We start from the raw sequence: 17157 nt of genomic DNA, 5'->3' as shown, positions 1-17157 counted from the left end.
TTCTCAGTGGTGGCAGATGACAGAACGAGGAGCAATGGTCTCTAGTTGCACTGGGGGAGGTCTAGGTTGGATATGAGGAAACACGATTTCACTAGGAGGGTGGGGAAGCACTGAATGGGTTCCCCAGGGAGGTGGTGGAATCTCCATCCTTAGAGGTGTTTAAGGCCCGGCTTGACAATGCCCTGGCTGGGATGATTTAGTTTGGGGTTGGTCCTGCTCTGGGCAGGGGGTAGGACTAGATACCTCCCGAGGTCTCTTCCAACCCTGAGCTTCTATGATTCTAACCTCCTCCCCCGACTCAGCCCCCACCTGCCCGTCAGTTCTGCCCCCCGCCCCCGCTGCCCCATCTGGCTGACATGTCCCCCCAGGTGGAGGCCGTGCGGCTGGAGGACCATGATGGGGGGGGCCTTTGTGACCCAGCGGCGCCGCTCCCCCGGCGCTCCCGTCTGGCGGCCTGGAGGGTCTGTCCCCCTGGTCTCAGAGCAGGAGCGCAGCACCATCCAGGTAACCCCCCGCAGCCCCACACTGCAGAGGAGAGAGGGCAAGGGGGGCCATGGGAGGGGCTAAAAGGACGTGGGAGGGGCTAGACAGCCATGGGCAGGGATAGTGCAAAAGTGGGCGGGGTTAATGGGGAAGTGGGAGGGGTATAGGGCATGTGGGAGGGGCTGTGAGCAAGGGGAGGAGGAGCTAGAGGGCAGTGGGAGGGGCTAGTGGGCAGTGGGCGGGCCAGGCCTTGGTGTGTGTTTGGGGGGGGCAGTTCCCTCTGGGGGCTCTCTGTTCTCACCCCTTCCCCTCATCTGCCCCACAGCCCCTGATCCACTGCCCCTCTCGCCAAGGGGGGCCTGGCAAATTCCTGAGCAAAGTGACCCGTCGGGACCGGCCCTCCTGCGAGAAGTCAGACAGCGACACCGACCAATCAGAGACCGTGGCCAAGGCCACCGCCTAGCCCTGCCCCGCACCCCCCGGCAGGGGCCTCGAGTGTAATAAACCCGGGCCCCCCCGGTCTGTCCGCCGCAACCGCCCCCACGGCTGAAATGCAGCCGCCGCTGGGGTGTAGCGTGGGGGGGAAGCAGGCCTCGGAGACCCTCTCCCAGGACCCTGGCCAGGCTGCCGACGCCCTTGGGCCGCCCCGGCCTCGTCCGGCCGCCCCAGGGGATCCTGGAGGTCAGCCAGGCCGGGCCCAGGGCATTCTGGGAAACGGGCCAGTCCGGACCTGGGGGATTGTGGGAAACGGGCCAGGCTGGGCCCGGGGCATTCTGGGAAACGGGCCAGGCTGGCCCCGGGGAATTGTGGGAAATGGGCCCGGACAGCCTGGGGGATTGTGGGAAATGGGCCAGGCAGGCCCCGGGCATTCTGGGAAATGGGCCAGGCCAGCCCCGGGGCATTCTGGAAATGGGCCAGGACGGGCCTGGGGGATTCTGGGAAACAGGACAGGCCGGCCGCCGGGCATTCTGGGAAACAGGCCAAGCCGTTCCCAGGGGATTGTGGGAAACGGACCAGGACAGGCCTGGGGGATTGTGGGAAACGGGCGAGGCCGGCCCCGGGGGATTGTGGGAAATGGGCCAAGATGGGCCTGGGGGATTGTGGGAAACGGGCCAGGCCGGCCCCGGGGCATTCTGGGAAACGGGCCAGGCCGGCCCCAGGGGATCCTGGGAAGTTCTTTGCGAGCATCACTTCATGCATCTCTGCCCCGATTGGGTAACTGGGTGTCACATGATTTGGAGTGCCGGAACCCGGAAGTTGCGACGAATTCAAAATGGCGGCCTTCCCCGGACGGGTCAGGGCAGGGCCGCTCTAGCCAGCAGCCCGTCAGGTGCTCTATGGCTGAACCTGAGCGACGCCAACCCGGCCACAGCAAGGGGGGAGAATGGAACATCCCGGACTGAACCAACTGGGGGCTGGAGTGTGACACCCCCTCGTCCCTAAGAGGAGGGTGAAACCCCCTCAGATGAAACGGTTCCTCCCGAATGGGGCTCACTATCCCCCCGCCCTCGCAAACCCCGTTCCCGCCACCGCCCTCCCCCCCCAGGACAGCTTGGTACAGCCCAACAGGGCCGTGGGGGGTGGGGCGTAAGAGTCCCGGGGATCTTAAAGGGGCAGCGGACATTTGTTCTTCCCGCTCTGCGCCACAGCAGGGCTGGTGCATTGGCTGGGGGGCGACCCCAGGGCTGGTGCGGGGGGGCAGGTCTGGTGCATTGGCTGGGGGGGAACCCCAGGGCTGGTGCGGGGGGCAGGGCTGGTGCATTGGCTGGGGGGGGACCCCAGGGCTGGTGCGGGGGGCAGGGCTGGTGCATTGGCTGGGGGGGGACCCCAGGGCTGGTGCATTGGCTGGGGGGGGACCCCAGGGCTGGTGCGGGGGGCAGGGCTGGTGCATTGGCTCGGGGGGGACCCCAGGGGGGGCAGGGCTGGTGCATTGGCTCGGGGGGACCCCAGGGCTGGCTGAGGGGTGGGAGGCAGCGGATCCTGCACCCACAGAGATGATGAAGGACGAAAACATCTTCCTCTTTGTGCCGAACCTCATTGGTGAGTGAGGGGAGCCTGGGGGGATCCTCAGAGCTGGGTCAGAGTTGGTGTCCCCCAGGGGACAGCCCCTAGTCCCTTTCATGTCCCCCGAGCTGCCCTGTCCCCTGCCCTGGGGCCAGGTCGGAGCCATCCCAGGAACCAGTGGCCCAGAGCTCTCGTGGCAGGTCCCTGGTATGATGGGTTCCCCCCTGGGGTGCCAGCTGGAACTGGGGGTGCCACTGAGCCCCTGACCCACCAGCCTGGGCTCCCTCTCACAGTGTGCTGCTGTGACAAGCTGCAAAGCCCCCCAGTCTGCACCTTCACCAGCATTTGCACAGGTCGGGACACACCCAGCTGCAGCCACATGCAGGCTCTCTAACCAGCAGCCTCCCAGCCTAGGACCCCAGAGCGGTACCATCCTGCTCTGGTCAAATCTCGCCAGTATATGGGTGTAACACCCAGTCCCCCTCACCCTCAATGGGATGAGAACCATTCACACTTGTGGTAACCATGCTGAGATTTTTCCCCACGCACCCTAGTCAAACGCATACTGGTTTGGATTAAAACATGACATAAGTTTATTAGCTACAAAAGGATAGATTTTAAGATATTAAAGTGAGAGCGAACAGAACAAAGCAGGTCACCTAGCAAGTAAACAAAAACGCAAACTGAGTTTAATGCACTAGACAGGTAGGAGATGAATTAGCAAATTCTCACCCTGAGCAATAAACAAGCTGGCAAATTCTTAAGGCACAAGCTACCTTGTCTTTGCAGTTTGGGTGTCCCAGGTTTTCATACACAGGCTAGAAATCCCTTAGCCTGGGACCATCCCTTCCCCCGTTCAGTCCTTGCCCCTCGGGTGTTTCCAGGTGTGGAGTTGTAGAGAGAGGGAGGGTGATACATGATGTCATTTCCCCCTTTTTCTATCTTCTCCCCACTTCCTGGAAAGCTCTTTTGCTGTGCCCTGGGGTCAGACAGTTCCCATTGTGCAGAGCTATCTCTGAGAGGTTTCTGTTGCACACAGTCCCTGGGGTAATCCCTGGTGCTTTGGTGCATTTCCTCAGAAAGCTATTAACAGTGTTTGGCCTTTTTACGGTTGTACCGGAAAGGCTACTTGTGGGTGTTTTCAACCTCACGACATGTTTCAGTAACTCACACAAATAGCCAAACCTATCACTTCCCACACGACGACTGCGCAGACACTCCAACGAGATACGACTGTCTTGCAGATCAAGACTTTTAGAATGACCCCTCACAAGATGCACTTTGTACCGAACACGTCCTCATTACATGACAGTTGCGAATATTGGGGTGCCAGGGTGTCACACCCAGCTCAAACTCTGCCACCCTGCACCATCCCCTCCAGCATGGACAGATCCAGCTCGACCGGGTCCCCCGCAGTGCCCAGGTGCCCCTTCTCCAGCAACCAGGCACAGGCAGCCGGTCCCCATTATGCCTACCGACCGCCCCTTTGGGTTTCTCCCATCTGGTGGGGGCTGAGATGGGCCCCCACGCGCTGCTGTACCCAGGGCATCCCTTGCACCATCCAGCTTGCCTTCAGATGTGGGGTTTGTCTGCACAGGGCCAGCTGGGGGAGTCCATCTGAATTCACTGTCGCTGTCAAGCAGAAGTGGAGGCGCTGACCCCCATCAAACCCCAGTGTGAACGCCCTCAGTTGGCACTGCGGTGCCCTTAATTCAGTTTTGCTTCCCAAGTGAATTAAGTTAAGCCAACTTAATTTTGAGCAAGAGCGTCCACACTGGGGCTTAATGCGTTTAACTCTGGCCCCTTGGAGTCGCTGCCTCTAGTGCATTGGGGTTACCTTTCCAGGCTGGCCCCGTGGGGACTGGCTCAGGGCTTGACTCGCCAGCCAGGCAGTGCCCTGGCTCCAGTGGCGGAATGAGGAGGAGGCAAACCCTCCTTCCTGACCCCTGCGAGGCTGCTGCCTTGGAGCATGAGGCTGGATCAGAACAGGAGCATGCTGAGGGCGATGCAGCCCCCTGCCCACCCTGTCCCTGTCCTCCCCCAGCCCAGGAAGGAAGGAGGGAGGGGAGCGGTCCCAGACTCACAATAGCGTCTCAGCGTTGCCTTGTCTGGCTGGCTTCACCTGGTGTCTCGTCCTCACCAGTGAAGTTTGCAGCTGACCCGAACATTGGGGGTGGGAGGTGGGAAGTGTCGCAGAGCAGAGGTCACTGGTCCAGAGCCAGCTGGATGGCTGGGTAAACGGGCACAAGCAGACACTGGTTTAACCCAGCTCAATGTAAATGCTGGTCCCTGGGCAGGACGAGTGCCGGCTGCACTTACAGGCTGGGGGGCTCTGTCCTGGGACGCAGGGACTCTCAGCAAGGGGGGGCGGGGGTTAATCAGCAGAAGAAGAGCGCCCAGTGCAATGCTGGGGCCAAAAGGGCCAATGCCATCCTGGGCTGTGCAAACAGGGGGATTTTCCCTCTGGATTCAGTCCTGGGGCGGCCGCGGCTGGGATCCCGGGGCCGGCTCTGGTGCCTGCAGTTCCAGGAGGATGTTGATCCATTGGAGGGGTCAGAGAAGAGCCCCGGGAAGGATGAAAGGATCAGAAACCTGCCCTCGAGGGAGAGGCTCCAGCTGTTCAGCTTAACGCAGAGCTGGCTCCAGGGTGACTGGAGCCCGGCCTGGCAGCACCTCCGTGGGGAACAGATCGTTACCTTGTGGCTCGTCAGTCCCGCCGAGAAAGGTCTGACGTGCCCCAGCGGCAGGACGATCCTGGCCTGGAAAGAGGCTGTAAATACGGCCCAGGCAGAACCGCTCCCTCCGGGCCGACAGGAATTCTCCAGTACTGGCGATGGCTCAGCCCAGCCGGGGGTTCTCGGGTCTGCGCCAGGGTGATGTGGGGGCTCACACCAGATGCTCCCAACGGCCCCCCCGGCCCCGGAGGAGTCTGGGCGTCTCCCCCGTGGGTTGGGAGCGGCGTGGGGCAGGGGCTGTAACGGGGCAGGGAGCCCCGGGCCGAGGGGCTGCGGGTCGGGACTGAGGAGCACTGTGGCTCTGTCGCCCGCTGCAGGCTACGCCCGGATCCTGCTCCTCTTCCTCGCCTTTTATTTCATGCCGAGCGACCCTGGCCCGGCCGCCGCCTCCTACCTGCTCAGCGGCCTGCTGGACGCGGTCGACGGCCACGCGGCCCGCGCCCTCAACCAAGGTAGGGCCCCCCGGGGGACTGGGGCGTCCGTGTGCTCCTGCCCCCCGGGGGGCTGGGCGGTGGGGGGCTCGGGTGGGCGGGGCTCCGTCTCTGACCCTTCCCCCCACGGCGGCAGGGACCCGGTTCGGCGCCATGCTGGACATGCTGACCGATCGCTGCGCCACCATGTGCCTGCTGGTGAACCTGGCGCTGCTGGACCCGCCCCGCGCCCTCCTCTACCAGCTCAGCATGAGCCTGGACGTCGCCAGCCACTGGCTGCACCTGCACAGGTGGGCGGGGCCCGGGGGCGCCCTGCGGGCGGGGGGCTTTGGCTCCCACCCCCGCTGATGTCCCCGTCTCTCCCCAGCTCCATGGTTCAAGGCAGTGACAGTCATAAGAGCATCGACCTGACGGGGAACCCGGTGCTGCGGGTGTATTACACCTCGCGGGTGAGTGACGCCCCGGGGCCCCTCACCTCACAGCCCCCCACTGCCCTGACCCCCCCCCCCCCCCCGCCGAGTCCTGCGGGTGCATCTCAACTCCTGGGTCACGGGGCCCCACTTCTCTGCAGAGCCGCCGGGCACAGCTGTGTCTGGTCTTGCTGCTCGATGTGCTTCCCACAATGCTTTGCAGCGTGTAGGGTGCCAGTCTTCGGGGGGGGGCGCTGCCTCCCTTTCCCATAATGCTTTGTCCTCCCCCCAAGCTCTGGGAGGAGATAGCTGGGGGGGGGGCATTCAGAGGCAGCCATATTTACGCCAGAGACACACCCCCCCCAGCCTGCCCCCATGTCCCACAATGCTTTGCTAACTTACCCAGCACCTTGAATTCTCCTCCTGTCCCTGCTCTGCCCCCATGGGGCTGTCAGTACAATCCTGCAGCAGGGAGTTCCACAGGCCGCCCTGACTCTGCTTCCTCCCGTTCCCCAGCCTGTCCTCTTCACCATGTGTGCCGGGAACGAGCTCTTCTTCTGCATGCTGTACCTGCTGCACTTCACCGAGGGGCCTGCAGGTGGGCGCATCGGGGCTGCAGGTCGGAGTGGGGGGCACTGGCAGGGCTGGGCTGGCGGGGGGCTGTGGGTCGGGAGTGAGGGGCACCGGCAGAGCTGGGGGGGCAGGGCTGGGCTGGCAGGGGGCTGTGGGTCAGGAGTGAGGGGCACCGCAGAGCTGGGGGGGCAGGGCTGGGCTGGTGGGGGGCTGCGGGTCGGGAGTGAGGGCCACCGGCAGGGCTGGGCTGGCGGGGGGCTGCGGGTCGGGAGTGAGGGGCACCGCAGAGCTGGGGGGGTGGGGCTGGGCTAGCAGGGGGCTGCGGGTCGGGAGTGAGGGGCACCGCAGAGCTGGGGGGGCTGGCGGGGGGCTGCGGGTCGGGAGTGGGGGGCACCGCAGAGCTGGGGGGGTGGGGCTGGGCTGGCGGGGGGCTGCGGGTCGGGAGTGGGGGGCACCGCAGAGCTGGGGGGGTGGGGCTGGGCTGGCGGGGGGCTGCGGGTTGGGAGTGGGGGGCACCAGCAGGGCTGGGGGGGGCGGGGCTGGGCTGGCGGGGGGCTGTGGGTCGGGAGTGGGGGGCACCGGCAGGGCTGGGGGGGGCGGGGCTGGGCTGGCGGGGGGCTGTGGGTCGGGAGTGGGGGGCACCGCCTGGCGTGCATGTGTGTGGTTTTGTGTAACTCTCTCCCCTCCCCCCTCAGTGCTCCCCGGACGCCTGGGTCTTTTCCGTCTCATCCTCTGGGTCTCGACCCCCCTCGCCGCCCTCAAGTCCCTCATCAGCCTCGTGCAGCTCGTCTCTGCCTCCTGCAATATGGCCGCCCGGGACGCCGCCGAGCGGGCCAAGAAGAAGTAGTGGTGGGGGAGGGGGAGGCCGGCAGAGACACCCCCCCCGAGGGGACCAGCCCCCCCCCCGGGGTGAAGCTCCCCTCGATTGGTTAGAAACCCACCAATTGGTGTTGTGTGCTTGTGGCATGGGCGTGACATGTTTCCCACAATGCTTTGCAGGGGGTGTGAAAGTCATGCTGAAGGTGTAGCCTACGTCCCCCCTCCCACGATTCTCTGTGCCCTCCGGGGACCATATTTATCCCACGGGTCCGTTTCCCGCCATGCTCTGCAGTGGGCCCTAGGCGTTGATTGTCTGGGGGACGTCACTGCGGCCTCCCCTTGTTTCCCACAGTGCCCGGCGGGCTGTGGTTTATTCCAGCACCCTTGGCTTCCCATGATGCTTTGTGCTTGTTTGGGCAGTGGCTGCATTTATACCTGAGCCCCCCGATTTCCCACAGTGCTTTGAGGGTGAGTGTTTGGGGTTATTCACAAGGCTCCTGATCCATTGCCCATCATGCTTTGCACTCCTGCAGGAGCCGTATTGGTTCCTCCTCCTCTTCCCATGATGCTTTGCCCTGGGGCAATCACTCCATGGGGGGGGATAACTATGGGGGAGGGGTCCCCTTTCCAGATCCCCCATGGCTCCTTTTCCTTCCCACAAGGCTTTGTGCCCCCCAGCTTGGCGTGAGGGCGGCCATGTTTTTTTGCCCCTTCTGCTCTCCCCTGAGTGCGGATGCCTCACTGCCCCCAGCGAGGGGGGGGGTGTCATTCCTCATCTGCCCCCCCCAGGGGAGCCCAGGCCCGTGCCCCCCGCCCCTCAGCAGACGGCCGCTTCCCCTGCGTAAGCGTCTCCATGTGTGTGGTGGATGTTCGACTCCGCTGGGACTCGACCCTGCCCCTCGGGGGTTGGGGGGCAACTGACCCCTGCTGTGGGGAGGGGTCCCAGCTACAATAAAGAGCAGGCCGTCAATCCCAGCCTCTCATTTCAACCGGGCGGGGGGCACTGGGTACATGGGGACCCCTGGTCTGGGGCCAGGACACGGCTGCTCTGGGGCAGGGGTGCTGGTTACAGGGGACCCCCTGGTCTGGTGCTGGGACACAGCTACTCTGGGGTGGGGCGAGAGGACTGGTTATAGGGGAACCCTGGGCCTGGCACTTGGATGGGGCCTCAGTGGGGTGCAGGGGCTGGATTTAGGGAGACCCCTGGCCCAGCACTGGGAGGGGGTTTCTCTGGAGTAGGGCAGGGGGGCTGGTTTCAGGGGACCTGTGGGATGGGGTCTCTGGGGGGCTGCAGGAGGGGGTTAGAGGGGACCCGTGGGACAGTGGTGTGGGGGGGGCGTGGGGGCTGGTTACAGGGGACCGTGGGATGGGGTCTCTGGGGGGCTGCAGGAGGGGGTTAGAGGGGGCAGGGGGGACCGACAGAGGGGGGGCGGCCAGAGCCCAGCTTCCTGCAGACAGACACATGGACCCGTTCTCGTGCATCAGTTTATTGGCTTCTCATGCATCCGAATCGCTACAAAACAGGCCCCGGGGAGCCAGGGGGCACTGGGCCCTGGGGTTCAGATTTACCCTGGTTTGGGGGTTCTCTGGAAAAACAGGGGGCTGGGAATTATTTCCCGTGGGGGTTAAAACCCACTATGCAACCCCCTCCCCCCAATTGATGGACGTGGGGCCATTCCACATCCTCCACGTAAGGAGGATTTAAGGGGGGGAGGGGAGACTTATTCCCCTCCCCTGTCAGCCAGCAGTTGCCCGCTGTGGGGCCAGATGGGAGCCGACCCCCTGGCCCCCCAAATGGCTTAAATCCCTCCTTCCCTTTACACAAATGCTTTTTTTTAATGTGTCCCAGGCCCCCCTCCACCGATATTGAAGCCACCCTGGTCACCTCCAGGGCCCATCTGGGAGTGACCCCCTGCCCCCATCACCCCCAACAATAGAGTATAGAAAAACGTGCATGTATAATACAGGCATGTCAGCATCAAAACACAAGCCCCTTCATCCCCCCCTGAAAATTCCTGCTGCCCCCCCCCATTTCCTCCCCAATTGTACTGTCCCCAGCCCTGTGCTCCTGCCCCCCCCAATTACCCAGTGGATAGCGTGCAAAAGATGGGACCTGAAAGGGGGGGCTTGGCTGGGGGCATTCCCCTGCCCCCCAAAACCATCCCCGTCCCCGCAAGGTTGGGTCTGTAACAGTCTGAAGTCACTTGGCGCGCCAGGGTGGGGTTGGCGTTGGGCCGGTTCCCGCCCCACTCCTCCGTCGGGCCTTTCTTGTTCTGTTCTTCCGGGCCCCCCGGCGCCGGCATCCCCCCTCGGCCCTGCCGCAGGTTCGTTAGCCCGACCCGCCAGAGGGGCAAGGAGGTGCAGCCAACGAGGTGCCGGCATCTCTCCTCCCTTTGGCCTGTTTCGTTCTGTCCTTCCTCGCCCCCCGAAACGTGACTAGCCTGAGGCAGGGCAGGAGGGGAACCTCCAGCCACCTCTCCACCTTTCTCCCTCTTCCGTCCCCATTCAGACACCGCCCACCCATCTCCCCCGTTGGCTGATGTGGGGTTGTAAATAGGATCAACGAGGAATTGGCGCCCAGCGGCATCTCTCCTTTTTGCCCCCTTCTTTGTTCTTTTGTTCCGTGTCCCGCTGTGGGCCCCAAAATCCCAGTTCCTGGCTGGCCGTGTCCCCGTGCAGCGGGGAGCCAGGGGAGAAGGGGCGTTGGGGTTTCCATCGCTGGCTCTGTTTCATTCGTCCGTTTGGGATGGGGCAAGCTGGGATGTAAACGTGCCCCTGGCAGCCGAGGGGTCCCTCTGGCGTCTCGGGCCCGCGCTTTTTCTTGTCTTGTAAACATGGAAATCGAAAGAGTTTTATTTGCTGTCGAAGGGGCAATGAGCCAGAAGGGAGGGAGGGCAAGGAAAGGGAGTGAGGGGAGGGACAGAAAGAAGGCCAAATGGAGGGAGTGTCACTGGATGGATGGATGAGTTGGCAGAAGGCTGGATGGACAGATGAAGGGATGGGTAGCTGGATGGATGGATGGACATACGGCAGGATGGGTGGACAGATACATCACTGGATGGATGGGTGACAGGGGAGATGGATGGATGAATGGACAGACGGATGGATGGCCGGGGAGATGAATGGATGGGTGGGTGGACAGAGAGATGCATCACTGGATGGATAAGTCGGTAGACGACTGGACGGACAGCAGACTGGACGGACTGCAGGACAGCTAGATGGACAGTAGGACTCTGGGATGGATGGACGGACGCAAGGATGGATGGCAGAATGGCTGGAAGGACGGCTAGATGGATAGTGGGATGGATGGACGGATGGACAGCGGGACGGATGGTTGGATGGCAGAATGGCTGGATGGACAGCGGGACAGACGGATGAAGGCATACGGGTGGACAGATGGAGAGGGGTTTCTTCCTCCATTCTCTCCTGTTCTTCTTTTCTGGCTCCGTCCCCGAGGCGGAAGGGGGATTGGAGGCCACACCCCTCTGTTGGCTGCCGTAATCCCCCTCTCCGCCCCCTCGGCCCCCCTGGATGGTTGGTCCCCATTAGAGCAGTGCCAGGGGGGCTCCTGGGTTGGGGGGGCTGGGGACAGCACGGAGTCGTCTTCACTGGAACACTGGGGAGGGATGGGGGGGTCAGGAGAAGGGGGAACAGGGAGGGGGAGCAGGGGGGCAGCATAGGGTCAGGGAGAGGTGTGGGTGGGGAAGAGAAGGACAGTTAATGCAGGGCATCTCAGGGTCCCAGGGAAGTCGTTTGGGGCATATCAGGGTCCGGGGGCGGGGGAGGGTTGAAGTCCTGGAGGGGTCATGTGGGGTGTATCGGGGGAGGGCCATTCAGGGTGTATGAAAGTCCGGGGTGGGGGGGTTGTGCTGGGCTTTTTTGGCAGGGAATCGTGCATCAAGAGCTTGGTGTATCAAGACCTTGGGGGGTGATGTTTCAGGATCCTGGGAGTCACGTGGGGTGTATTGGGGTCTGTGGGAGTCATTTGGAGATCTTGTTTGGGTGGTTCCAGGGGGGTCATGTGGGCAGAGCGTGGTCCTGGGAGGTTGTGTGGGGCATCATGGGGTTGTCTGAGGCGTACTGGGGCCCTGAGGAAGATTTGGGGTCCAAGAGGATTGTGTGTGGCAAATAGGGATCGAAGGGGGTATTTTGTGGTCCCAGGGAGTTGCGCTGGGTCCCAGGGGGGTTTTGGGGTTCCAGGGTGGGGGTGTGGCACTCCATACCTCAGGGGAGTGCCCGGTAACCTCCCTATTCCTCGTTTGGATAGGATTGGGGTACTGCGTATAAAACAGGCCCGGTGAGGTACAAGGGGAAAGGTTCTAGCGAAACGTGTCTGTCATCGGTGCGTGGGGAGTTATGAGACTGTGTGGTACGGTTGTGAGTTGGGGAATCGGCCAGATAGTAGCTGCCCAGAGACACCAGCAAGGGAACAGACTGATGCCCAGGTGGGTGTCGAACAACCATCAACAGCCGTTGTCCAGCAAGGGAGCTACAGTTCAGTGACTCTCCGGCAGGGGAATTGCTCAGCCTTGTCTGGGGTCTCAGCAATGCCCCCAGACCAGACATGCCTGGACTCGTGCTCTCCAAGCACAGGGCCTGACCGTGGAAAAGAGGGGACAGGGGCCACATGGTTTCTCCTTTCTCCTCCCCCACCCCACACTGGAGGCAGGGAGGAGGCTGGAGCTGAGGAGACTGGTCCCCAGGCTAACAGGGCGAGCCGGCGTGTGAGACTCCAACCAACCTGCAGCATCCAGCAGGGTGAGAAAAACGACTTCGTCCCGCTATTGCCTAGTGTCTAGGTGGGGAATTTAGCCTGCGCAGGTCTCTGTTATTGTCCTTTGGTAACTACTCTGACTTGCCTATCACTTCAAACCCATCGTCTGTAATCAAGAAGCCGATTCTCGTGGGGATCCTTACCGCGGAGTTTGCCTGCAGGGTTTGGAAAATCTGCCCGGGTTACAAAGGCTGGTGTGTGTCCACTCTCCACTGGTGACGTGGGGAACCAGTTAACAAACGTACATTGCTCAAGAACGGGTCAGGAGCAGCACGAGACGGCGTGTTCCTGAGCTGGGAGGATCTGGCTGGTGCCTTTCCCTGTGTGACCCATGCGTGGCCCCAGCCGGGCGTGTGATTCCCCCCACGGGGACAGGTGAGTGATCACAGCACCTGGAGGGGTTCGCTGCTGGTCACTAGCAGGGCATTGTGGGAGACAGCCCAGGCTGGAGAGAGAGTTCAGGGGGGCACAGCTGTCCCACAGTCCCAGGTTGCACCCCGGGAATCCCGTCACAGGGGCATTTGGGGCTTCCAGAGCATTGTGTGGGATATATTGGGTCCAGGGGGTCATGTGAGGCCTATCAGGGTCTGTGGTGTCATGTGGGGCATTTTAGGGTCCCAGTGGGATCGTGTGGGGTGTATCCTGGGTGCTTCATGGGATCCCAGGGAGTGTACTGTGGTCCCAGGGGGTCAGGAGGGGTGGGAATTTTGGGGTAATAGGGGTGGGTGTATCAGGATTCCAGGGGCATATCAGGGTCTGGGGGGTCCTGGGGATGTTTTGGGGTCCCATGGGATTGTGTGGGCCTTTTTGGGGTCTTGAGGGACATTTGGGAGTCCAGGGGTCATGCGGGATGAACTGGGGTCCCAGGGGCATATCAGGATCCTAGGGGCATTTCAAGGTCCTGTGGGGTTGTGTGGGGTGAATCAGGGTCCCAGAGGGTGTTTCAGGGGATTTTGCAAGGCGTATTGGGATGCCAGCAAAATTTGGGGGTCCCAGGGCATATCAGGGTCCCAGGGGGATTGTGCAGGGTGTATTGGGGTTCTGGGGGGTATTTCAGGGTCCCAAGTGGCTGTGCGGGGTGTTTTGCGATCCCAGGGGGTGTTTCTGTGGTCCCAGGGGGAATGTGTGCAGCAAATTGGGGTACCGGGGAGGTCATGTGGGGCATGTTGTGTCTTGGGGGTTGGGCAGGACGCACCGGAGTCCCAGGGGGTCATGCAGGGCATATTGGGGTCCTGGGAGTCACGGGGGGTGAATTGGAGTCCCAGGGGGTGCATCAGGGTCCCAGGAGTGTATGGGCTTCCCAGGTGCACATCGAGATCCTGGGGCTATATTGGGGTCCTGGGAGTGTATGGGGGTCCCGGGGGCGTTTTGGGGTCCCGGGAGTGTTTCAGCATCCTGGGAGCATGTCAAGATTCTGGGTGGGCCTATGGGGGTCCTGGGGACATATCAGGGTCCCGGAGATGTATCGGGGTCCTGGGGGCATTTCGGGGTCCCAAGGGTGATTTGGGGTCCTGGGGACATATGGGGGCTCTGGGGGAGATTTGGGGTCCCTGGGGGCAATTCGGGAGGTTCCGGGGGCTGCGCCCCTCACTCACGGCCGAAGTTGATGGCGACCGAGAGGACGATGATGATGACGCCCCCGAGCAGGGCCACCATGCTCAGCAGTTTGGCCACACGGCCCAGCCGCCGCGCCCCGTCCACATCCCCCTGCTGCAGGCTGTTCCGGGACTGTGGGGAGAGACGTGGGGTAAGATGGGGGGGGCGCCTGGCCCCATAACCCCCCCACATCACCACCCCGAGACCCCCTCCCGCATGGCAGGGGCAGGGCAGGGGAGATCTGTGGCCCCGAGAGCTATTGGGGAAATAGTGGGGGATATGGGGCATGCGGGGGGGGGGGTCTGGTGGGTTTGGGGTACAGCAGGAGGGGTGGGTGGAGTATTTTGGAGGACTGGGGACTGCAGTGGGGTTATTGGACTCTTTGGGATTTTCTGGGGCCCAGAGGCTATTAGGGGTGCAGTGGGGGGTTGTTGGGGGCTTTGGGGACATGGTGGGTTGGGGGCACAATGTGGAATACTAAGGTGCAGTGGGGGTTTTGATGTGACGTGGACAGTTTTGGGGTGCAGTTGGGGATGCTGGGGGCATGTTGGGGGGCTCTGGGGGGTGCTGGGTTTCTGGGGAGCATGCAGGTGAGGTGGGGGACTGGGGGGGGTGCAATGGGTTTCCGCGGGACATGGGGGCATGGTGGGGGGCTCTGGGGGTGCAGTGGGTTTCTGTGGGGCATGAGGGCTGCAGCAGGGGGCTCTGGGATGTGGTGTTTCTGAGGGGGTGCAAAAGGGGGGCTCTGGGGGGCACATTGGGTTCCTGGCAGGCATGGGGGGGCATGGTGGGGAGCTCTGGGGTGTGGTGGGTTTCTGGGGGGCATGGTGGGTTTCCAGGGAGCATGGGGAGCTCTGGGGTGGTCTGGGGGCATAGTGGGAGGCTCTGGGGGGTAGTTGTTTTCTGGGGGGCTCTGGGAAACAGAGTGGGTTTCTGGGGTGCACAGGTTTCTGGGGGGCATGTTGGGGACTCTGGAGTGGGCTGGGAGTGCGGTGGGGGCTCTGGGTGGTGGTGGGGGGCTTGGGGGGGCTCTGGAGGGGAGGTGGAGGGCTCTGGGGGGCGGTGGGAGGCTTGGGGGGGCTCTCACCATGACGGAGTAAACGAAGGCGACGATGTTGATGGGCCAGATGGGGCAGAAGCAGGCCAGGGCAGCCAGCAGGATGTAATCCCGCGGCTTCTCCGCCTCCGGGCCCCCCTCGGCCCCCGAGGGCTGGTGGCTCAGGCTAGGACGGGGCGAGCCTGCCCCCGCCAGATGCACCTGGGACCCCACCAGGCTGCCCCGCACCCGCGGCCCCCCGTTAGCGCTGGCCTTGCCCCCCAAGTCGCCCAGGGAGGCCGATTTGGAGCGAGCAGGGGCCAGAGTGGGGGGGGAGGTTTGGGGGGGGTAGGGGGCACCCCCCACACCCACGGCCTGTCCATTTTGTTGGGGCCCCTCCTCGGGCTCCCCCTCATCCTCCACCATCACAGTCACTGCTGGTGAGGGGGGGGCAGGTGGGGCAGACGAGGAAATGACTCGTGCCGGTGGGGAAACGTCTGGGGCCGAGGGGGGGGCATCTGGGGCCGAGGGGGGAACGTCTGGGGCCGAGGGGGGTGACTGCAGCTCAGTTGGCCCCAGGGGGGGTGTCTCGTCCTTTTCCGTGTCGTCCGACATTGGGGTGCCCTGGGCGAAGAGACGGGAGGGGTAGAGACACAGGGACACAGACCCACAACTCTCTGCCCCACCCCCGAACCTCCTCCCACCCCTCACTTCCCCCCAAACTCCCTCCCATACCCCACTGCCCCACCCCGAATCTCCTCTCACCTCCACTGCCCCCAACCTCCTCCAATCCCCCACTCCCCCCCGAACTCCCTCCCATCCCCCACCCCTACTGCCCCCCGAACCCCTCTCATCCCCCACTTCCCCCCCAACCTCCGCCCACCCCCCCAACTCTCTCCCATCCGCACCCCCTTCTGCCCCAACCTCCTCCCACCCCACTACCTTCTGCCCCCCCCAAGCCCCCTCGTGTCCCCCCCATTCCCCCCCGGAGCCCCCTCCCATCCGCCAACCCCTCCCGGGGGCTGGCTTGGGTTGTTTTCCCTTATCTCAGGGTGGGGGAGGGGAAGAGAGGCAGGCCAGGGCCCCCCCTTCCCCCACTCCCCCTGTGCCGGCGGCTCCTGCCCCGGGGGGGTCGGTCCCTACCTGTCGCGCTGCCCGAGATGCTGGGGGGGACCCGGGTGCGGCGGCTGCAGACAGGCTCCCCCCCCCGGGAGGCGGGATGGAGCGAGCGAGGGAAACGCGCTAGAGGAGGGAGGGAGGCAACAGCCAGCCCCCCCCGCCCCCCCGGCTTTGTCAGGGGCTGAGACTGACCCCCCCAGCCCCCACCCCGTCACATGCAGCTACAGCCGCCTCGGGACTGGAGCAGTCAGCTCAGCCCCCCCGCCCCCGCCAGCGCCGCCTAGGGGGGCAGCCCCTGGGAGAGGGGGCACCGGGAGGGGAGGGTGGCTTCGGGTGGTGCGGGGGCTGCAGGTGGGGAGTGAGGGGCACCGCAGGGCTGGGTCGGGGGGGGGGCTGCAGGTCGGGAGTGAGGGGCACCGCGGGGCTGGGTCGGGGGGCTGCAGGTCGGGAGTGAGGGGCACCGCAGGGCTGGGTCGGGGGGCTGCAGGTCGGGAGTGAGGGGCACCGCGGGGCTGTGGGGGCTGCAGGTCGGGAGTGAGGGGCACCGCGGGGCTGGGTCGGGGGGCTGCAGGTCGGGAGTGAGGGGCACCGCAGGGCTGGGTCGGGGGGCTGCAGGTCGGGAGTGAGGGGCACCGCGGGGCTGTGGGGGCTGAAGGTCGGGAGTGAGGGGCACCGCGGGGCTGGGTCGGGGGGCTGCAGGTCGGGAGTGAGGGGCACCGCGGGGCTGGGTCGGGGGGCTGCAGGTCGGGAGTGAGGGGCACCGCGGGGCTGTGGGGGCTGAAGGTCGGGAGTGAGGGGCACCGCGGGGCTGGGTCGGGGGGCTGCAGGTCGGGAGTGAGGGGCACCGCAGGGCTGGGTCGGGGGGCTGCAGGTCGGGAGTGAGGGGCACCGCAGGGCTGGGTCGGGGGGCTGCAGGTCGGGAGTGAGGGGCACCGCAGGGCTCACCCAGCGCCCCGGCGGGTTATAAATGTTGGCTGCGGGTCTGGGCGCGAGAGATTTTAGCTCTTTTCGTGGGGAGACTCGGGGGGGCCCAGAGCCGCGGGAACCGCCCAGAAACACCCCGCCCCCCCGCCCCCCCAGCTCCGCTGGGATTCCCCGCCTCTGCAGGAGGCGGGGGGGGGGGCAGCTCCCAGTTCTCCCGCTCCCCGCTCGGTGACTCAGGCCCTGGCTCATTAGC

The 17157-nt window shown here is 64.2% G+C and overlaps 2 protein-coding genes across 3 annotated transcripts; one reads left to right on the top strand and one right to left on the bottom strand.

Annotated features, from left to right (window-relative positions):
* Window positions 1-2391: 2391 nt before the first annotated feature.
* Window positions 2392-8414, top strand: CDIPT (CDP-diacylglycerol--inositol 3-phosphatidyltransferase). The gene is made up of 6 exons (XM_074941639.1): window positions 2392-2523; window positions 5540-5674; window positions 5790-5943; window positions 6021-6102; window positions 6580-6661; window positions 7332-8414. Exons 1-6 carry the CDS (start codon window positions 2478-2480, stop codon window positions 7481-7483), a joined length of 651 nt encoding a protein of 216 aa, XP_074797740.1. The 5' UTR covers window positions 2392-2477; the 3' UTR covers window positions 7484-8414.
* Window positions 8415-9605: 1191 nt separating this feature from the next.
* PRRT2 (proline rich transmembrane protein 2) lies at window positions 9606-16141 on the bottom strand. 2 transcript variants are annotated; one of them, XM_074941630.1, is made up of 4 exons: window positions 16005-16137; window positions 14913-15485; window positions 13825-13957; window positions 9606-10280 (listed from the first exon to the last, which is right to left on the bottom strand). In XM_074941630.1, exons 2-4 carry the CDS (start codon window positions 15474-15476, stop codon window positions 10015-10017), a joined length of 963 nt encoding a protein of 320 aa, XP_074797731.1. In that variant the 5' UTR covers window positions 15477-15485; window positions 16005-16137; the 3' UTR covers window positions 9606-10014. The 2 variants fall into 2 exon arrangements, with proteins under 2 accessions (XP_074797731.1, XP_074797732.1); XM_074941631.1 differs by lacking the exon at window positions 9606-10280 and adding an exon at window positions 10621-11071 and having other exon boundaries at window positions 16005-16141.
* Window positions 16142-17157: the final 1016 nt, after the last annotated feature.

This window comes from Natator depressus, unplaced genomic scaffold, assembly GCF_965152275.1.
Source record: "Natator depressus isolate rNatDep1 unplaced genomic scaffold, rNatDep2.hap1 scaffold_115, whole genome shotgun sequence".
Lineage (NCBI taxonomy): Eukaryota > Metazoa > Chordata > Testudines > Cheloniidae > Natator > Natator depressus.
This window is presented reverse-complemented; position numbering and strand designations above follow the sequence as displayed.